Raw genomic sequence first — 23664 nt, 5'->3', positions numbered from 1 at the left:
CCTCATTTTCTTGACACCGTGTAAGGTGCTGAATATCTTGAGATGAATATAACTCATTGTCGTACAAATTCTATTCTTTAATATATTATTGGTAAAAATATCTTTGTGTCAATAATCAAGAATCTACATCATGGAAATCTCTGGACTTACATCAAACAGGGGTAAAAAATTAGATTGATGATTTTGCAAGCTACACTGCCATCTATTTGCTAAAATTTTAAAGAACATTCAGAATAAGTCTGAAGGAATTATAATTCTATTAATATGAAGTGACAAGTTCTTTATGCGTGTCTTTTTACATCTTTAAAGTGGAGAAAACAACAATACTTAGTTCCAGGTTCGTTTAAATAATACAAAAGTATTTAATAAGCTAAAATGCATATATAGACATTACTAATTTTTAACAAACAGCCTCAGAGACACAGAAAGACAAAGTGTGCCTTTTTACAGTCTATTTTACTGACTGTGTGAAAACACATCAAAATCTATTTACTTGGCATTTGCACATCATGGTTGAGCGAATTCTTGAAACCACAGATAAAATGAATACATCATGCTTGAATTTCCAATATAGAAAAGATGATTTGTTAAGTTTCTTTGCTTTCCTTTTATGTCAACAGTTGTCTGAAAAAGTCACTAGTCAAAGAAATGGAGGACTCTGGTCTCAGTAGGAAACAGTCAACAGTGGAATAGGAGGTTTTCCTAAATGCTACTGAGGTATTGTGGAACCTGAGGTCATCAACTAATTCCATGCTGTAGAACAAGCATCCCAGGATGGAGTTTAAATAACTAGCAGTTCCACAAAAGGAAGGAACATGGAAATTGGTGTTTCAAAAATTTAGACTGGGGGTAGGGATGTGACTCAGTGGTTAAGTGCTTGCCTAGCATGTGCAAGACCCTTGGTTCAATCCCCAGTAGCACCATATAGATAGATGATAGATAGATAGGTAGATAGATAGATAGAGTAATATAGTTAAAGTTAAAATTTTATGTCCTTTAAAAGTGAAAGTAACAGAACTTCCTAAGGTCCACTTTGAGTATAAAACACTTTCTCATGAATTTCTAACAACTATTCTTTCATGATAACTTGTTTCTTTGTGTTTTTTCCCCTTTTTCCTTTCTTTCAAGTTGAAGTCACTCAAAAATGCAATCAAATATCCAGTTAAATTTGTAAAGTCTGAATTTGTCAAACATACTTGCAAATAATTTAAATAAGAAATTGTAACCATAGCATCCTATGTCAAATTTTATCAGTCCTGAAAAAATTTAACAAACTTTTAATATAATTGGATATGATTGTTACTCCACAAAAAGAAACATGATTTTCCAGGATTTTAAAGGCTTTCAAAAATCTCCAAAATAAATTTCCTTGACAAGAAAATATTTTTGCTGTTCTCTAAGTCATTAAGACCTAAGGGTGCATGATTAATTTAAAGAATATTTGCATGATGCAGAAGGAGCAGAAAACTGTATGTACTCTTAGGGCTCTATCAAAAAATACTCAATGTTCAGAATAATCTGAATAATAAGTTTGAAGTTCATATATAGAAGGACAATTCTTATTTTCAAAAAAATTAAATACACAAAACTTGTGTATAAGACAGATATTGTTGGAACTGCTCTGGTGAAAGGGGATGAGAGACCTGGATATGTTTCCAATAACACAAGCACATACTCATTGGCCTCCCCAAACAGTGGAAAGTGATCATCTGAATCCCAGTAGGGCCCTCAGAGTGAATCTCTGAGGCTTTGGATTGTGACACACTAATCACATTTCTGCCATTAGCTGGTGTGAGTTTCTGTAAATTTAATTTTTCCATCTTAAAGAGGAGGTAAACACACTTATCTCACAAAGTGATTGTGCAACTTTAAATAAGTTAATGTAAGTAAAGCTAATAAATTTCACATGGTTACAACCAGAGTTCCTGTTCTTAAGGTATTTTAGTCTGTCAAAGCCATGAGCCATTCTCAATTAATTTCCCCTTCTATCTGTCACTATCTATAGCAGTGAATCACAAGAAGAAAATATGACCCCCAATAGGGGCATGGACTTCATTACACACTAGATGGGAATTCCTGGGATGGACAGTTGTGTGGACAAATTCCAATGGAGTGTGTGGAGGCATTAAAATGATGAGTGTTACTGCCAGGACCCTGGGTTGAAGCAGAAGGAAGGATCTAGGAGGATCCCCATCTTCATAGATTACTTGACTGAAAGAAATAATGGTGGTATCCTGTGGTATTCTCTGGTAAGAAGTTTACTATAGAAGTGGGGATGAAGTTCATCCACCAGAAAAATAAAGCATTAGAAGGACAAAGGAATTTGAATCATGGAGACAGGCTATGTTGGGCATGGAAAATATTTCATGCAAAATTAATGTCATCCTGTTGTCTACTAGAAATGATAGCTAGGGAGGCAAATTCACCAAAGCAATATTGATCTCCCCCATGGTGATCACTAACTTGGCCTCCAGTGGTGGAGCCATAGGACACCAAGTGTGAAGAAATGGCCTCCTGTCAGGACTTGCACTTCCAGATTCCACATACTGTTTGCTTTCATTTTTCTATCTTTCAATGGCAGTCCCTTTGATTTGGGATATTTTTGTCTCTTCCTCCTCAAAAGATAGACAACATGACGATTTCTCCATTTTTGTGGTCTCCAAGTACAGGTATCAGCTAATTCTTTATCCTACTTTCTTGACATCAATCTCCTCAGGTACAAAGTTCTTTATATTTTTTTCATTGATAAAGTGACTTCCAGAAATTTCCTGTCTAGGAATGCTTCTGTTCTTACTAATGGACTGCAAATACTTTTTTTAAAATCTATTTTTTTCAGTTGTTGATGTACCTTTATTTTATTCATTTATTTATATTGAGTGCTGAGACTCAAACCAAGTGTCTCACATATGCGAGGCAGGCACTCTGTCACAACCCCAACCCCTGAAACTACTTTCTTTTTTTTTTAAAGAAAATTATTTTATTATGAGAATATTATCTCAAAATATTGAAAATATATTTCAAAAAGAATCAAGGATGAAGTACTTTTATGCTTAATTATTTTATTTGTTTTTGAGACATAAAGGCAAAACAAATATCATAGAGTTAAATCTATAAATTTGGGGATATTATATTTATATTTGGAATGTCCTACCTTCTGAAATGAAACTACTTTCTTAATAAACATTTTTTAAAAGATCAGTGAAACTTAAAGAGAAAATGAGGAAGTTCCAGAAATTCAGATTTAAGGAAAATAAATAAAGACATCTGAATCATAATTCTTATGAGACACAATTTTTTTCTAGGTTTTACATCACAGAGAGATATTTGTTTATATATCACTTCTTTTTACCCAAGAAGCTTGTTTCAATCATACTGAACAACATAATTGGAAGTTAAGATTTAAATTCCTTCTCTATATTATGAGATTCTTATGAATATTATTTAAGCTTTATTTCAGAAACTTCAAAAATCACTGTGTGAAATACTTTTTACTTAAACGAGCCAAATTAACTTCTGTAACTAATGAGTACTTTCCTATATTCTAGCAAAAAACTCACAAAGCTTCTCTTGAACTAATCCTATATATTTTGTTTTTAAATCATAAAAAGTCATGTTTTAGGAATAAGATAATGAATAAGATGGTTCAGGTCTTTGACTCTGCTAGGGAAGGTTTTATCTACTTTATATTAAACACATAAAGCTACAATAAAACAAATAGCACACAAGTTAACAGAGGTCAACTCTCCACAGTCCAGACGATAGATTAAGTTCATAGAAGCTAGATTTGGACAACCTTGGGAAGAAGGGATGTGATCTGGCTCCTTGGTGTGCAAATTGAGGGACTGTGAACGAGTTATCATATCACTCTCAATTTTAGTTTTCCTATATACGTCGAGTAGCAATTAAGATCTGTTGGAAATAGGATAATGTTTGTAAAGTATTTGACCAAAAATAAGATTCAATAAGTGTTAGTCATGACATTGTTCTATATAATAAAAAAACTTCAAATTCAAACATTGCTCTATGTGACAAATGAAGATTTTTTTTTTTAAGTCCAAACTGATAAGGAAGTAATGCTTTTATCGTTTGGATTTTGAATGTCTCCTAAACATCCATGTGTTGAAGGCTCAGTCCCTAGTCCATGGAGCAATTGGGAGGTGGTAGAACCTTTAGGTGGGGCTTGGTGGAAGGAATTAGGTCACTGGGGATGTGCCCTTGAAGGGGATATTGAGATCCTGGCCCCTTCCTGTCTCATTGTTTGCTTATTGGCCACAATGAGGTGAATGAACTTCTTCCACCACAAGCTTCCATCGTGATGTACTGGTGGGACCCAAGGAACCAAAGGCCCAAAGAAATGGGACCATGCAAATATGGAGCAAAACCTCTGAAACTGTGAGCCAATAAAATTTTTGCCCTTCTTAAGGTGATTTATCTCAGGTGTTTGTAACTAACACTGATGCATTTTCAAAAAGAAATGCCAGAAAAAAATTTTATTTGAAAACCTATTGCTAGATTTTTGCCTCAAAAAGACCAATGAAATAAACTCAAAATTGATTAACAGGCTCAAAGAAAAAAGTGTAAAAAAATTTAGGCAGATTTTTATCTAAATTTGGAGAGGGTAAACTATGTAAAAAAGAAATGAAAGAAATCATAAAAAGAAAATCACAGTTTTATATAAATAAAAACTATCATAAACATTAAAAGGCAAAAGAAAAATTACTGAAAATACTTGCAACACTATTTGTAGCATAATGAATACGAACAAAGTCAACCCAGAAAAACAATTCATAAAAAATGAAATACATAGATTTAAAAAATATATGTAAAAACAATTCATAATTAATTGAGGAAATTTACTAGTAAACCAAGAAATCTAACATAAAGGCCAAAAATATTCCATTTTATATTTATCAATAAGACAAATGAATTCTGTGAGGGGTTTATTATAGTTTTCATTTATAAATTTTTAAAGAATTATCACTTCTGGTAAATGTTTTGAATTACTGATAAACATGCCAAATGAACTTTTTCTGGGATGTGTCAAGAATTTTAAAATACTCTGACCCTTTAAGAAATTTTGAGGGCTCTCCCTGTCCACAAAAATCACACCATGTGCAACAGAATTACTTCCAAGCCTCAATTCACAAACAACCTAAACCAGTGTTTTACAGCATTTTTCACATTCAAACAGACAGAGGAATTTAATATTCATACACCACACAGAGGCGCCTATAGCAGGCTGTTTGTTTAGACCTGAGTCACCAGGGGCTGTAATACTGAGGTTCCTACATATCTGTCACCAATTCCTGATCACCAGTATCCTGGAATAAACTGGCTGGGAATATCTATCCTAACATTAATTCAAATACAACAATATTGCAAAGTCTTAAACTTTAAAAAGATGAGAATAAGACATTTATTTCAACAGACACCAAAAGAGACAAGGCTCCAATAATGCAGAAGCACTAATAATTGGGTTTATGAAAATGTTTATGTGAGAATCTGCTCATTTTGTAAAATAAAGAAAAGCAGAATGGAAAGCTATTCACATTCAGTTCTAAAAAGAGTTCATTATCTTAAAAAGAGATGGTCACTCACTACTCCTCCACATGGAACATCCTTTCAACAAAGTTCTGAAGATAATTTTTCCCAAATTTTCTTTTAATATACATGTTAGGTCAGCGTAATAGCAGGAATATATAATATTTTCTCTGTTTGAATCAGCGTATTCCTGAGACTCAACTATATATAAGACCACTTTTTGCAACAAGCAAAAAAATAAATGATTTGGGTTAGATTAATGTGGTTGATAGGCAGACAGCAGGCCACAGATGTGTACACCTCTGTAGGAAAGCACTCTGTCCCCAGCCATTTTATATCCTCTAAGTAGTTTTCTTAGCTGAGAAGAGGATGAACACATGAGGGAAACCCCGTTATGGAGAACTTAATGCTTTTTCATCTCCAAGAAGGGGTTGAATATTAAACCTAATGCATTCCCCAGTGCACACTGCACAACCTAAAATCAGAGCTACGGGATTTTGTTACTCAACCATATCCAGATTACTTTTCTTCCTCTTCAGTCCATTTATATACCAATCAAGTAAAATTCGCAAAAGCTAGTCTCACTTTCATAGAAAAATGAGCACAAACTGCAAAATCCTTTTCAGTGTTTTCATGTCAAGAAATGTTCTCCCTTTAGCTCATCATATTCATAAGAAGCAATGGAATCGTTCCTGGGCTCATGGGACAATACCAGCATGTTGTCATACATCTTCTTGGGTATTGTTTTTCCTAGAAATCAATGGTACTTGCTGTGCATCAGAGCATATTAAGTCATGCTCCTTTCACATTATCATAAAAAATAAAGGCAGAATTGAGCTGATCTCAAGAAATAATATCTTCCTTTTCTAATGGAGAAGCAGTGAAATTATGCAAAGGGACTTAATTAATTGCCAAAGCTACAATCAACGTTTAAACACTTATGTCTTACTTTACCATCTTAGGCCATTTTTTCCTATGCAAATGTGACATTTAGAAGTTACATTTTTAAAACTCATAGATGTTTAAAAAATAATATTTGCATAGGTTTGGGGAAATATTTCCATCCTCAACGTGTCAGAAATCAACAGACCCAAAATGTCAAAAGGAAGAAAATTCTACCAGATTCCAAACTTTGGTTAGATAACTTGCCTACTGTAGCACCTAGTTCTAAGTAATTTTATTGGCATCTCAGGCCCATGAGTCATAAAAGTCAAGTGAAATTCCACAGGCTAAAAGGAAAAAGAAATAGTAAAAAACTTTTAGGGTTGAGCAAATGGGTATTAATCACTTTTCTTTAGCACAAAATTCATTGCTTCAGGTAACTGCCAACAATTTGTCAACATGAGCTTTCAAGACACAAAATTCACCATAATTTGTGACTTCTATTTGGTGAGATGATAGTGAACATCCATCTCTTTTGTTTTTCACTTTGCAAGAGTACAATTTGAAATATGTTTAGTCTTAATTCCATAAATGCTAGCCATTTGTGTGTCTTTTTCCACATTAGACATATAAAGAAAGAAAAATTGCAACTTGTTCACTATCCTATTCAGCCAACAATAATTCCATTGCCAAACTATTTAAATTAGTTTACTTGATTATAAATCTTCTAAAATATGTGCAACAATTTACTTACCATAAAGTTATACTTGAATATGGAAAAGTATTAGATGATTGATTAGAAACATAAAATATTGAGTTGTGAAAACAATGAAAGAGACAAAAATTTCATGGAGGATGTGTGTATAAAGTAACAACAATAGTAAAAAAAAAAAACATGAAATAGGGATATCAAAATTCATAGGGTCTCACATCTATATGAGGTGAGAATTACAAATGGGGTCTCACATCTATAATTTCAGCCACTTGGGAGGCTGAGGCAAGAACATTACATGTTTGAAGTCAGGCCCAGCAACTTAGGGAGACCTCCTCTCAAAATAAAAAAAATGAAAAAGATTGGGGATGTGTGCTCAGTGGTACAGCACCTCTGGGTTCAATCTCTAATACCACAAAAGAAGAAAAAAAATTATAGTTAAATAAATAGTCTAATGGTCCACAATGCCTCATACTATTCCTCAAATGGAAAGGTATGGTACATTTTTTTTTTATGTTGCTATCAAGTCTAAGTAATCATTTTGCTATTTTATTTCTTTCAAATGTATAGATATATGAACATCTTTCAAAAGAAGGAATAAAGATCTAGAAAAGCAGAAATGGAATGGAAGAATGAATCTTCAAGGGGGGCACATACTATTTGGTCTGAAAGGAGAATGCAGGCTTTGGAGAGGAAAAAAATTTTTTTTTAAATTGTGCAATCTGAATATTTTTAAAAGTCATATGATTTCAGCAGATTGCAAAACTTTCTTTGTCTTAGCAATCAATGTTCATTGTGCCTAGTGGAATATCTCTTTTAATATAACTTCCAAATCCGGGATTTAACATAAGAGGATTCCATTCTGCTGCTAATTAACATTCAGTCAGGAAAAAGAAATACAGAAGAAACCCTCTGCTGACCTATGCACTGCATTGGCTGAATAGATTTTTTAAAATTTAACAAAAATCAATTCATCTAATTATTTCAAAATGAAGAAATTCATTTAGGAATAATGTCCTTGCTATAAAACCCCCCTGAAATTGTAAGTCAGTTCTATGTGTTGCAGGAGAGATGAACATAAACATTGATCTTCAAATCTTCCAATTATAGCTATTATCCAAAGAGTACTACATTTAGTTCTTATCCAAATTCATTCATTTTTAAGTCCATATGCATGGGACCCTGAGAACATGCGGCATGTGTGGGAAATTCCAACTTTCGATAATCAGGTCCAAACCTCACTATTTGTGAGTGGAAGTAAAAGGAATCAGAAAAGAGTAAACGAGAAAGTCATCCACTTGGCCCTACAGCATCAACCAACAGACTGCTTTATGTACTAATCCACAAAGCACAATATTGGGCAAACTTGAAAGTAATGAAATTTTACCTCCAATCTAGCTAAGTAGACACTTTATCAAGATAATTCCAGAATCACTGGAGTCGAACACATGGATCAGTTTTGCCCCAGGAAACATGTATTGGGCATGAGTTTTTTTGTGTTTGCTTTTCTTCTCAGTAATTCCCCAGTTTCAGATTCTGCAGGCTTCTCGGACCTCTCCAATTGTGAACAACCGAAGCAAGACTAATCCTTAATGCTCTATATTTACTGCTGCCATCCTCTCATAAAAATCTATCTTCTTATCCTAGAACCTCAAACTCTCACTTTTCCACTATCTTCTTAAACCTAGTGAATATTTCTACCCTTGATATTGGCTATTGATTGTAGCCCATTCTCATCCTTATTACTACATGAGTTACCCAACAGAGAATTAGTACCTAAACAAGTAATAAATACATGGATCCTGATAAGTTCCATCAAAGAATATTTGGGTCCTGGGAAATATGAGTTCTATCCCACCTTGTCTATGTGAACCAGGACAAAACATAAGATCCTTTGCAACATCAGTATACTCATCTAAAACTAAGTACTAATTACTTCACAAAAGGGTTGTCAAGAATAACATGATGAATCACAAAATTGCAAAAATCAGAGATGACTGATAGTTTAGTGCTTAATAATTTAAAAGTGCTGCACAAATATGTGATATGGTTATTACTACTATCACTCTAAGTTTACATATCTCCCCAAATAGATAAAAACCTTCAAAAGGAAAAGATATTAAAAATGTAATCGCTGGGCATTTTAGAAAACCTTTCCCTACAGGAAACTTTCCTTTAATTTTTCTTCTACTTTAAGTAAGAAATGATGACCAATGACAGAGATTTATGGGACTCAGCTTTTGACAACCTAGTCAGTACTGAACAGGGAATACAATAAATAATTCACAAAGGAAAAAGGTCAACAAAATATTGAATGTCAAATGTCTGCTTATTTTTTATACTTTCTTTATATCCATGTTTATTTACTACCTTTAAAACGAAAGAGAATTTTTAAGATTAAGAAAACCATAAGAACTGTGAAATTTTTAAAAATTCATTTGTATTAGATCTTTCTCAATCATGGGTCTAAAGCAATTGTCTATTGTATTTTCAATAATACAAATGATTGTGACTAATATCTGCTACTCAGCATTTCTTTTTTAGATTTTCTTTTCGTTGGTTCCTTTTTAATAAATTTATTTGCCTGATAAATCTGGCTTTAATCTTCATGGATTAGATGTATGCTAACAGGCATTCCAGAGACAGAGGAGAGGGAGAGAGAAATTCTAGAAGAATGACTTTCTTGTTTGGGGGAGGATTAAAATTTAAATCAAAACGTTGCCTTTATCTCACTAAAATATTCATAAAATAGTCAAGAAATATTTCAAAGCACAGATTAAGCCACTTGAGAAAATAGTTTCCAAGAGTTTGTTGCTTATTTCATAATATACAATACCCAACAGGAAAAGTTACCAAATAGAGACAGCATGTGTTGAAACTACTCTCAATGGTTTTCAGTATTTGTGGTATGTTTATATTTTTGCAGGATATGACTCAACATTTGCTTTGAAGTATTTTCTATTTTTTTATAGTAATAAAGAAAAAAAAAGTTTGGTTTTGTTCCAATTCTTCATTAATATTTAGTTAAAGTCACAATTTTCTTCTTGATTGACTAAAAACATTATACCCAAAATATGACATGAATTTTTAGGGAATTTTCATCTAAAACAACATTATTCTAAAAAAAACAAACATTTCAATCTATATTTTCCTCATAATAAAAGCAGCTACTCTCCAGAAATTGCCTTGTTCAGGGGCCTCATCTTTATTTTTCCATCAATGATTTTTAACCACTTAGTGCCAAAAAGTATTTAAATATGTTATTTGATTATAAATAAGAAGGTTCAACATCTCTAGCAATTAGAAAAATGCAAATCAAAACTGCTCTTAGTTATCATCTCACTCCAGTCAGAATGGCAATCATTAAGAATACAAGCAACAATAAAGATTGACAAAGATGTGGGAGAAAAAGTACACTCATACATTGCTGGTGGGAATGCAAATTGGTGCAACCATTATGGAAAGCAGTATGGAGATTCCTCAGAAAACTTGAAACGATACCACCATTTTACCCAGCTATCCTACTCCTCAGTTTATACCGAAAGGACTTAAAGACAGCATACTGCAGCGATGCAGCCACATCAATGTTTGTTTATAGCAGCTCAACTCACAATAGCCAAACTGTGGAACCAACCTAGATGCCCTTCAACAGATGAATTGATAAGGAACATGTGGTATATGTACACAATGGAAAGTGTCAGCTTCAAAGAAGAATGAAATGAGGGTATTCACAGGTAAATGGATAGAGATGGAGAACAGAATGCTAAGCAAAATAAGCCAATCCCCCAAAACCAGAGGTCAAATGTTTTCTTTGATATGCAGATGCTAATTCACAATGTGGGGGTGCTAAGGAAGAATAGAGATACTGTGCATTAGGCAGAGGGGAGTGAAGGGAGAGAGGGATGTAGGAAGGATAGTAGAATGAATCTGACATTATTACCCTTTGTGAATATGTGAGTACAGGACCAGTGTGATCCTACACCATGTACAACCAGAAGAATGAGAAAGTATACTCCATTTATGTGTGATGTGTCAAAATGCATTTTAATGTCATGTAAAATTAATTAGAACAAATAAAAAATAATTCTCAAAAATAAATAAAAACAGATAATTTAACATTAAAGGAATTGAAGAATTTCAAAGAAAAAAAAACTTAATGAATGATAAATGAAAACAAATAAAATTGACCTACCACAGATTTTTGTACTGGGAAAACACCTATGTAAGCACCATGGAAAGAAGTAAAAATCTCTAGGAGAAAATTTGATCAATTAAAGCTGATCCCCCAACCAGCTTTGGATTACTAGGTATTATTAAGCAAGACAAATTCTATGGACAGGACATAACTTGATTTGAGGGAGTGATTAGGAAAAGATTCTTATAGTACCTTTTCAGACATGAGGGAGGAATAAGGACTTGGTGATATTCACAGATGATAAAACAGTCAAACAAACCTTTGCAAACCACAATGAATGACAAATTATCATGAGGGGCATTTATCATCATGAGCAGATGGGGAAAAAATGGACAAAAACTCTTGCCCTTATAGACCTTATGTTACAGTGGAAGGAGATAGTTAATAAACAAAAATAAATAAATAAATAAATAACAAAGCATAGCAGACATGACAAGCACTATATAGAAAAAATTAAGAGAAATGCAAATTTCAAAAAGGTCAGGGAAACTGTAATTAGAAAGCAATTTAATTTCCTCAGTCATTTTTAGAATTAATTTATTATGACATCCATAGGAAAATGTGGTGCCCTAGGCCAAACCCTATAATCCAAAACATGTTTTAAATAATGTGTTTTCATCACAGAGTGTTAGGGGCCTAATTGTGTGCCCCTAAAATTTGTATGTTGAAGTCCTAGTTCAATAGCTCAAAATTTTTGAAGACAGGGTCTTTAAAGAAGTAATTAAGGTAAATGTGGTTAATAGGGTGGGCTCAAAACAAATATTACTAGTGAGAAAAAGAGATTAGGACAGATACATGCACAAAGGGAAGAAGATGTGGAGACATATCTTCTTGTCTGTCATCCACAAGACAAAGGAAGAGGCCTCCGAAGAAATGTACCTGGCCACACTTTATCTCAGACTTCTGCTCCCAGAGTAGTGAGAAGTAAATTTCCGTGGTTTAAGCTCCCAGTTCGTATACTTTGTTATGGTAGCCCAAACAAAATAACGCAGATAATGTGGAAGCATTACCTGCACATAGTCTAAATATTATGTTTAAGATCACATGAGATTGCATTAACCTGGCTTTTATCACAACTCAGAATCTTTACTTGACTTTATAATTTATAGAGCTATTTGTTTTCTCTATTCTTTTAGCCTTTACTTTTATTGAAAATCATAAACCTAATGGTTTTCTTCCAATATACTCCTTTGAAGAGACTAACAAAAATATCACAAGGACTTCACAACTAAAATAGTGTGCTGGAAGTAATAGGTAAATTTGCAGGATTAACAAAACCTTTTCTCGAATATGACACATGTAGTTATTTAATGAGGTTTAAGATGGCAGCACATAGTCCCTTAGAATATCCATATGTATAAGTAAGCAGCCAATCGCACCAGAACTTAGTCTTCCTCATCTCTGTCAAGTTTTCTGCAATTGCTAAAACAGCTGAATGCAGCCTTGCTGTATATTAACAAAAAAAAAAAAAGAGTGGACCATCCACTGATGCAAATTTTCTGTTGACTATATAGAGATTGCTACATGCATATTTAAAAAATATTCTTCAATTTCAAGAATGTTGCTTTCCTTTTCGATTTTCCCATGATAGACATTAGTTTGGAGGATTAAAATAAGTAAATGAATATACTTACAGATCCTGCTAATTTAGATGCTTTCTCAAATTCTTCACCCTCCTCCATCAGTGCTTCTTCAGTCCCAGGTAAAGAATCTATTTTAATTTATTAAAATGAATAAATTATAGTCACAAATTGCTTATTAATTCTCTGATACATAAGCCTGTTAGTGAAAGGGATATTAAAATGATTGCTCTGGTTGTTCAAAAATCACTGTTTGTGAGTTAAAATAGAATCAGAATGATATTTATTTAGCTTAAAGATAATTTGTGAAAGTAAGTATTTCTAATTTAGAAAGCACACTGCAAGAACTGCAGCTATCTTAGTTATGCAAATAAAGCAACACTTTGTGACATATTATTCAGCTCCTTGTGGGAACACATTTATATTTAATGTTCTTTTTCTGTTTTGTAATTTTATATTTCCTTGTTTGTTTTATCCATTAACTGTCTTCTCACAGGGCTACACAATTTAAGCATCAATTTGTGTTTTCTCTTTTAAATAGGATGAAAATTTGTGACGAGTCCACAGAAGGGTACATGTTATTAAATGGCAGTAGATTTTCTATTTTTATGTATTGAGCAAGAGGTTGTAATTATTTAGCTAAATAGAGGGGTGGGAGAATAGTTATTTTCAAATATGTGAATAAAGTCTTGGCAAGCTTTTCCATGTCTGCTCAGTTAAATTATAACAGCATGAGTTTCTGTGGGTTATAAAGAATTTTGTAGTAAGGATGGATATATGGATTATTTATATCTATAAATAATCTTTGCCAGATACTGTCAACTTCCCTTTGTTAAAAGTTAAGTCCTTCTATGAAAGAACCAACAATAAAATGCCTTTAGAGGCAGGTGTTTTAAACCAATGAGTTTTAAAACTTGATTTCTCATATTTAGTAATATTGAGAGAGAGCCATCTGAATCATAAGATTTTCTTTTAGATTAATGTGCAAATGAAGACATTTTTTGATTGAATAAAATTTGTACTCTGGGAAGAAATTCAAAGCATGAAATCCTCCTAACCCTTAATGGCCACCAGGAACAGGGAGACAAAGGGAAACTTGGCATAAATCCATAATTACAGCTTTTAAATCCTGTAGCTCTCTTTATCTTTGATAATTCAGAATTTTATATTCAGGAAGAAAGGTTGCTGATCTCATAGCATAGAGTTGGTCTAGATATAAAATGAGAGTTTGTTTAAGAACACAGAAAGCCCTCCATATAAAACTGACTTTGGGAGAAGCATACACATTCTCAATTTGTAGATAAGTTTAAAAATTTTGTCTATCACCCTTCTAAACAGAACATCAGCATTAAAAAGAAGCTAATTTTAGATGATAAAATCAAGAGAGATAATGAGACTTACTAAGTTCAAAAATCATAATCCGCTTACAAAGAACACTTGAACTCCTATCTACTAAAACCAAGTTGTAAGGGTGACAATAGACTCTTCAAATCAGGATGTAAATTAGGAATAATTTAAATTCTCTAAGGCTATATTACATTCTACGGAACTGTGAACAAATGCTAGCGTAACTTTAGAATTCACTCAGTTTTCGTTTCATGTGTTGAAATTCTTGACTGGAATATTGATTTTAAAAATAATATTAAAATGTTCTATGTTAAAAAACTTTTTTAATATAGGGTAAGAAAAAAATCCTTTTGGGGGTTTTGCTGGCTTTTTTAAACTTAGAAATACTCTCAATGTGTTCTCATATTCGTCTCAGTAAGTAGGGAAGCGTTTTAGAGCTTCGTTATGTATATGTGTATTAATTCGTTCATTCAATTATTTACAGTATTCTGTGTAGTCATTTATTGAGGAAATACTATATGTCAGGCACTTCAGTAAGCACTTTCAAAACATGTTGAATAAGATAAGTTTCTATGATTCTCATGGAATTCATTTGAACACATTTACAGTATTGATTTTTTAACAAAGAATATTTGCAAGGAGAAGGTATTGGTAACTTCATGATTTCACACTCTGCTCTATTCTTGTTTGCGTTGAATTCTTCCTGTTTATCCATGCTGTATCTGGTGTGATCTGGGTAAAGCACACTGAAATTAGGGCAAAGGGACAACTGTGAAGCGCTGCCAGAATATTTGAGAATTTACATATCTGACCCTATCAGAAGCTATTAACTGGAATGAGTCCTGCCACAGAGACCAAATCTTATGATAGAGTACAGATCTAACAAGCAAGTTAGGGCAAATAGATATCATGATAATAAAGTGTTTTGTTTTATTTATTCATTGATTGGTACTGGGGATTGAACCCAGAGGTACTTGACCACTGAGCTCCACCCCCAGTCCTTTATTTCTTATTTTGAGACAGGATCTCATTAAGTCACTGAGGATCTCACTAAATTGCTTAGGCTGGCCTCAGACTCGTGATCTTCCTACCTCAGCCTCCCAAGTTGCTGTGATTACTACCATGTGCCAACACACCCGCCATAAAATCTTTTATTTCTAATGCTCAAGGGGTCATCTTTTTTCCTTAAGAATTCTTAAGTACTTGTTTATTAACAATTATTAGTGCATGCAAATATGTAAATAACTTTGTTATTCCAGAGAAATTTATCTTATAAGTATTCATGATTTTCAAAGACAAGGGAATGATTATTGGAGTTTTTTTAAGTCACATAGGAGTTGATGGGAAGTTAGTCACTAAATTTGTCAAATATTGCGGAGTTGATTTTCTCCCCTCACCTCATTCAGGAGAACAAAATAACACATGAGGGAAAAAAGAAACTGACGCATGGAAAATTTTTCTTAAAAAATAAGACTCTGTTAGCATTTGGACTAGAAATTTTGTCTCAGTTGACTGAGCTTATGATAGGAATTTAGAAGCCTATAAAGTTTATCAAAATGTTTAGCTTCATCAACTTCTTCCTGTCATTATTTTTACTATTGCCACTTGTGTCACATGGTGTTTTATGCACAAAATTACAATTTTTTCTTAGAAACACTTATACACGTTGAGCCAAATTCAAGGTGGATACACAGTTGATACAAAAGTCATATGACAGCTTTTGGATAATCCAATAATATTCAACTACACTATTTAGTATTTGGTTTTTTTTTTTTTTTTCTTTTTTTTTATTGTAAACAAATGGGATACATGTTGTTTCTCTGTTTGTACATGGCGTAAAGGCATACCATTTGGGTAATCATAAATTTACATAGAGCAATGTTATTTGATTCATTCTGTTTTTTCCCTTCCCCCCACCCCTCCCACCCCTCTTTTCCCTCTATACAGTCCTTCCTTCCTCCAACTTGCCCGCCTCCCTAACCTTAACTCTAACCCTAACACTAACACTTCCCTCCCCCCGATTATGTGTCATCCTCCACTTATTAGCGATATCATTCGTCCTTTGGCTTTTTGAGATTGGCTTATCTCGCTTAGCATGATATTCTCCAATTTCATCCATTTGCCTGCAAATGCCATAATTTTATCATTCTTTATGGCTGAGTAATATTCCATTGTATATATATACCACGGTTTCTTTATCCACTCATCAATTGAAGGGCATCTAGGTTGGTTCCACAGTCTGGCTATTGTGAATTGAGCAGCTATGAACATTGATGTGGCTGAATCTCTGTAGTATGCTGATTTTAAGTCCTTTGGGTATAGGCCAAGGAGTGGGATAGCTGGGTCAAATGGAGGGTCCATTCCGAGTTTTCTAAGGAATCTCCACACTGCTTTCCAGAGTGGCTGCACTAATTTGCAGCCCCACCAGCAATGTATGAGTGTACCTTTCTCCCCACATCCTCGCCAACACCTGTTGTTGCTCGTATTCTTGATAATTGCCATTCTAATTGGGGTGAGATGGAATCTTAGGGTGGTTTTGATTTGCATTTCTCTTATTACTAGAGATGTTGAACATTTTTCCATATGTTTGTTGATTGCTTGTAGATCTTCTTCTGTGAAGTGTCTATTCATTTCCTTAGCCCATTTGTCCACTGGATTATTTGAATTCTTGGAGTAGAGTTTTTTGAGTTCTTTATAGATTCTGGAGATAAGTGCTCTATCTGAAGTATGATTGGCAAAGATATTCTCCCACTCTGTAGGCTCTTTCTTCACATTGCTGATAGTTTCCTTTGCTGAGAGAAAGCTTTTTAGTTTGAATCTATCCCAGTTATTGATTCTTGCTTTTATTTCTTGTGCTATGGGAGTCCTGTTAAGGAAGTCTGGTCCTAGGCCGACATGTTGAAGATCTGGACCTACTTTTTCATCTATAATCTGCAGGGTCACTGGTCTGATTCCCAGGTCCTTAATCCATTTTGAGTTTAGTTTCGTGCATGGTGAGAGATATGGGTTTAGTTTCATTCTGTTGCATATGGATTTCCAATTCTCCCAGCACCATTTGTTGAAGAGGCTATCTTTTCTCCAATGCATATTTTTGGCACCTTTGTCTAGTATGAGAAAATTGTATTTATTTGGGTTTGTGTCCGTGTCCTCTATTCTGTACCACTGATCTACCTTTCTATTTTGGTACCAATACCATGCCGTTTTTGTTACTATTGCTTTGTAGTAGAGTTGAAGATCTGGTATTGCAATACCCCCTGTTTCACTCTTCCTGCTAAGGATTGCTTTAGCTATTCTGGGTTTCTTATTCTTCCAGATGAATTTCATAATTGCTTGCTCTATTTCTGTAAGGTACACAATTGGGATTTTAATTGGAATTGCATTGAATTTGTATAGCACTTTAGGTAGTATGGCCATTTTGACAATATTAATTCTTCCTATCCAAGAACATGGAAGATCTTTCCATCTTCTAAGGTGTTCTTTAATTTCTTTCTTTAGTGTTGTATAGTTCTCATTGTAGAGGTCTTTCACCTCTTTTGTGAGATTGATTCCCAAGTATTTTATTTTTTTCGAGGCTATTGTGAATGGGGTAGTTTTCCTAATTTCTCTTTCTGAAGGTTCATCACTTATGTATAAAAATGCGTTGGATTTATGGGCATTGATCTTGTAACCTGCTACTTTACTGAATTCACGTATGAGTTCTAAGAGTTTTCTGGTGGAATTTCCAGGTTCCTCTAAATATATAATCATGTCATCAGCGAACAGGGATAGTTTGAGTTCTTCTTTTCCAATTCGTATCCCTTTAATTTCTTTGGTTTGTCTAATTGCTCTGGCCAGAGTCTCAAGAACGATGTTGAACAGAAGTGGTGAAAGAGGGCATCCCTGCCTTGTTCCAGTTTTTAGGGGGAATGCTTTCAGTTTTTCACCATTTAGAATGATATTAGCCATGGGCTTAGCATAAATGGTCTTTACAATGTTAAGGAATGTTCCCAATATCCCTATTTTTTCTAGTGTTTTGAGCATGAAAGGGTGCTGTATTTTATCAAATGCTTTTTCTGCATCTATTGAAATAATCATGTGATTCTTGACTTTAAGTCTATTAATATAGTGAATTACGTTTATTGATTTCCTGATGTTGAACCAACCTTGATGTTCAACCTGGGATGAAACCCACTTGATCATGGTGCACTATCTTTTTAATATGTTTTTGATTACGTTTATTGATTTCCTGATGTTGAACCAACCTTGATGTTCAACCTGGGATGAAACCCACTTGATCATGGTGCACTATCTTTTTAATATGTTTTTGTATGCGATTTGCTAAAATTTTGTTGAGAATTTTTGCGTCGATGTTCATGAAGGATATTGGTCTGAAATTTTCTTTCCTTGATGAGTCTCTGTCTGGTTTAGGTATCAGTGTGATATTGGCTTCATAGAATGAGTTTGGGAGGGTTCCCTCCTCTTCTATTTCATGGAATACTTTGAGAAGTATTGGAATGAGCTCTTCTTTAAAGGTTTTGTAGAACTCGGCTGAGAACCCATCTGGTCCCGGACTTTTCTTTGTTGGTAGGCTTTTGATGACTTCTTCTATTTCAGTACTTGAAATTGGTCTATTTAAATTGTGTATGTCCTCCTCGTTCAGTTTAGGCAATTCATATGTCTCTAGAAACCTGTTGATGTCTTCGAAATTTTCTATTTTGTTGGAGTATAGATTTTCAAAACAGCTTCTAATTATGTTTTGTATTTCAATCCTGTCTGTTGTGATATTTCCTTGTTCATTCCGAATTTTAGTGATTTGGGTTTTCTCTCGTCTTCTCTTTGTTAGTGTGGCTAAAGGTTTATCAATTTTGTTTATTTTTTTTGAAGAACCAACTATTTATTTTGTGAATTTTTTGTATTGTTTCTTTTGTTTCAATTTCATTGATTTCAGCTCTGAGTTTAACTATTTCCTGTCTTCTACTACTTTTGGTGCTGTTCTGTTCTTCTTTTTCTAGGGCTTTGAGCTGTAGTGTTAGGTCGTTTATTTGTTGAGTTTTACTTCTTTTCTTAAATGCGCTCCATGAAATAAATTTCCCTCTAAGTACTGCTTTCATAGTGTCCCAGAGATTTTGATATGATGTTTCTTTGTTCTCATTAACCTCTAAGAATTTTTTAATTTCCTTCCTAATATCTTCTGTTATCCATTCATCATATAATAGCATATTGTTTAATCTCCAGATGTTGGAATAGTTTCTGTGTTTTACTCTTTCATTTATTTCTAACTTCAATCCATTATGATCTGATAGAATACATGGTAGTGTATCTTCTTGTATTTGCTAACATTAGCTTTGTGGCATAATATATGGTCTATTTTAGAGAAGGATCCATGTGCTGCTGAGAAGAAAGTGTATTCGCTCTTGGTTGGATGGTATATTCTATAAATGTCTGTTAAGTCTAAATTATTGATTGTGTTATTGAGATGTATGGTTTCTTTGTTCAATTTTTGTCTGGAAGATCTGTCCAGTGGTGAGAGAGGCGTGTTAAAATCACCTAGTATTATTGTGTTACGGTCTATTTGGTTTCTGAAATTGAGAAGGATTTGTTTGACATACATGGATGAGCCACTGTTTGGGGCATAGATGTTTATGATTGCTATATCTTGCTGATTTATGCTTCCCTTAAGCAGTATGAAATGACCTTCTTTATCCCTTCTGACTAACTTTGGCTTGAAGTCCACATTATCGGAAATGAGGATGGATACTCCAGCTTTTTTGCTGAGTCCATGTGCATGGTATGTTTTTCCCCATCCTTTCACCTTTAGTCTATGAGTATCTTTTTCTATGAGGTGAGTCTCTTGCAGGCAACATATTGTTGGATCTTTCTTTTTAATCCAATCTGATAGTCTATGTCTTTTGATTGATGAATTCAGGCCATTAACATTCAGGGTTATTATAGAGATATGATTTGGTTTCCCGGTCATTTGGTTCATTTTTTAAATTTTATTTATTTATTTGTTTGACACAACTTGTTTCCTCCTTTATTTGACAATTCCTTTAGGATAATTCCTCCCTCTGCTGATTTGCTTCTTTGTTTTTCATCTTTTCCTCATGGAATGTTTTGCTGAGAATGTTCTGTAATGCTGGCTTTCTTTTTGTAAATTCTTTTAGCTTTTGTTTATCATGGAAGGATTTTATTTCATCGTCAAATTTGAAGGTAAGTTTTGCTGGGTATAAGATTCTTGGTTGGCATCCATTTTCTTTCAGGGCTTGAAAAATGTTGTTCCAGGCCCTTCTAGCTTTTAGGGTCTGGATTGAAAAATCTGCTGAAATCATTATTGGTTTCCCCCTGAATGTAATTTGGTTCTTTTCCCTCGCGGCCTTTAAAATTCTGTCTTTATTTTGTATGTTAGGTATTTTCATTATAATGTGCCTTGGTGTGGGTCTGTTGTTTTTGTGTATTTGGAGTCCTATAAGCCTCTTGAACTTGATTTTCCATTTTATTCTTCAGATTTGGGAAATTTTCTGATATTATTTCATTGAATAAATTGTTCATTCCTTTGGCTTGTTTCTCTAGGCCTTCCTCAATCCCAATAATTCTTACATTTGGCCTTTTCATGATATCCCATAGTTCTTGTAGATTCTGTTCATGATTTCTTACCATCTTCTCTGTTTGTTCAACTTTGTTTTCAAGGTTAAATATTTTGTCTTCAATGTCTGAGGTTCTGTCTTCCAGGTGTTCTATCCTACTGGATATGATTTCTATGGAGTTCTTAATTTGGTTTATTGTTTCCTTCATGTCAAGGATTTCTGTTTGGTTTTTTTTCAATATCTCTAACTCTTTATTGAAATGATCTTTTGCTTCCTGTATTTGCTCTTTTAATTGTCGATTGGTGCGATCATTCAATGCCTGCATTTGCTCTTTCATCTCATCATTCAGTGCGTGCATTTGCTCTTTCATCTCATCGTTTGCTTCTCTGATCATTTTAATTATGAACATTCTGAACTCCTTTTCTGTCATTTCTTCTGCCATGCTGTCATTGGGTTTTATTGATGTAACATCTAGATTTGTTTGCAGCATTTTCTTTCCTTGTTTTCTCATATTGTTCAGGTATCAGTGGACCGCTGAGATATTGTAGATTTCCTCTATTGACTTACAATGTCCCTGAAGATTTCTATATATATCCTCCCTTAGCCTTCAGTAGGCTGAAGTCTTGGAGGAAGTTGATAATGCGGTGCTCCACAAGGAAGCTGCCTCTCTAGGAGTGGTGCCCTTCAGGTGGGGTATAATCCCTGCTAGTGGGCAGAGGTGCCTCCACTTGTTGACCAATGGTCATCCAAAGGGGACCTAGGCTGCGGGCTGAGGCAAGGCCTGTTTGGGCCTGAGTCTCTGGTTTTACCATCCTTGTGGGGAAACCTCACCTGGCAGGGAAGACTCACCCGGTGGGGAGGTTTCGCTGGTCAATTCCCTCCTAGAGGTTCCCCTCAATTTACAGCTACCGCCTGGGCTGGGCTGCCTTCCTCTGCAAAGTTCCCAGGGGCCCGGCCCTACCTCCTGGGCCTGGGAGCCTCACCCTTCGCAGATGAATCTCCTTAGGCTGCCCCTCCTCAGAGAATCTGCCCGCAGTTCTGGGACTATTTAGTATTTGAGCAATGAAATTTTTTAAAAAAGAATATACTAAACCAGGAACTCCTATTTTGGAATTCGTTCATCAGGTTTACTAAGTATTTGAGTGCAGAGAATACAAAACTTTAGCATTTCAAGAAAAGAACTTAAATTTCATGATTTTTATTTTTTGCCACTGCATGCAGGATTTAAATGAAAACATTATTACTGGCCAGGCACAATGGCTCACACCTGTAATCCCAGCTACTAGAGAGGTTGAATCAGGAAGATCACAAATTTGGGGTCAGCCTCAGCAACTTAGTGAGACCTTGTCTCAAAATTTAAAAAGGGCTGGGGGTATAGCTCAACTTTCCTAGAATGAGAACTTCCTAGCATGTGCAAGGCCCTGGATTCAAGCCCCAGTTCTGAAAAAAAAGAAAAAAAATTATAAAAATCAAAACTTATTATTAGATGTATTACTTAATAGTCCAAGATATTTAAATCCTTATAGTTCTAAGTAATTATGTAAATGCAGTTGCTAAAGAATATATATCTATATAGATTGATCACTTAAAATGGTTTTCATAGAATTTACACAATTAGTGGGCAAACTGTTAACCAGGATCTGTCTCATATTAGTTTTATATTGGGCATGCTAGGCTACTCAAAAAAATCTCAATAAGCATGTGAGAAGAAGGAATACATATGAAGCAATTAAAAGATGATTAGGCCTGAGAAAAAGAACATTGTTGTGGGCAGGACATCAGGGGCACTTAGGGTGACCTTAGAGCAAAGGAGCATAATAGTCAGAGGGAGGAGCATAACAATGAGACTTGTTCATACATCAGGACTCGATTCTCTAAGACATTTTTCTAGAAATAGAGCTTCTGGGTTTTAGTTTTTATGAAAGCTCAAGATTTTTAGATAGTGGAAAACATTTCCAAAATTGTTTACACTCAATCTGGGATGTATGATTTTCCTCTCAGCTATGTCTTCACCAGCACTTGGTTTTACCAGCTTTCTTAACCAATGCCAAAAAATGGCTATACAATTACAAGTCAACATGGTCTTAATTTGCTTTTCCCTGGTTAGTAGTGACATATATTTCATACACTCATTGGCCCTTTATATTTCCTCTTCTGTGAAATGTCTTTTTATGTCTGTTGCCTATTTTTCTATGTTAATTTTTATTATTAAATTGTAGGTGTTCTTCATATTCTGGATATTAATCTTTGGTCAATTGCAAATACATCTTCCCATTTTGTGACTTCTCTGCTGGTATCTTGTGGTGAACAGCAGTTCTTAATTTTCTATGGTTGAATATTTGATTATTGTTTTTCTTTTTAAAAATTTAGCTAATTCTTATTTAAATTAAATATAATTGTAACTGATAAACAAAAGCAGCAAAATTGTACATATCAATATAATACCACAGGATATTTCAATACATGCATACATTGTTGAATCAGGTTAAATACAACTGTCTCCTCATTCATCATTTGTTTCTTAATGGTAAAATCATCCAAGATCCTTTCTTCTAGTGTTTTGAAATGTACAGTGCATTATTGTTTTGTTATATATTTTAAGTTTTTAAATTCTTGTCTTATGTAAGATGCCCCTCTCTGTTTAGGTATAAGGAAATATCCTATGGTTTCTCTTCTAAATGTCTTTACTTGATATACTATCTTGTTAGAACACTGGCTAAGGAAGAGATGATGTGTCTTAGACAGCACTGGAGCAGAAATCCATGTACTTACTAACTTATTCAGCAAAATTTTGAAGTGCTCTGACATTAACTTCATATGCTGTTATGGATTTTGAATTTTGTC

At 34.1% G+C, this 23664-nt stretch overlaps 1 protein-coding gene across 1 annotated transcript in view; it reads right to left on the bottom strand.

Annotated features, from left to right (window-relative positions):
* Positions 1–23664, bottom strand: part of LOC306641205 (uncharacterized protein C8orf34 homolog) — a 490512-nt gene that overhangs the window by 68634 nt on the left and 398214 nt on the right. The window contains 1 exon segment of the mRNA XM_079106179.1: positions 12965–13041. Within this exon segment, the coding sequence (XP_078962305.1) occupies positions 12965–13041 (77 nt within the window).

This window comes from Sciurus vulgaris, assembly GCF_902686455.1.
Source record: "Sciurus vulgaris genome assembly, chromosome: 1".
NCBI lineage: Eukaryota > Metazoa > Chordata > Mammalia > Rodentia > Sciuridae > Sciurus > Sciurus vulgaris.
The sequence above is the reverse complement of the archived record's forward strand: the minus strand, read 5'-3'. Positions and strand labels throughout refer to the sequence as shown.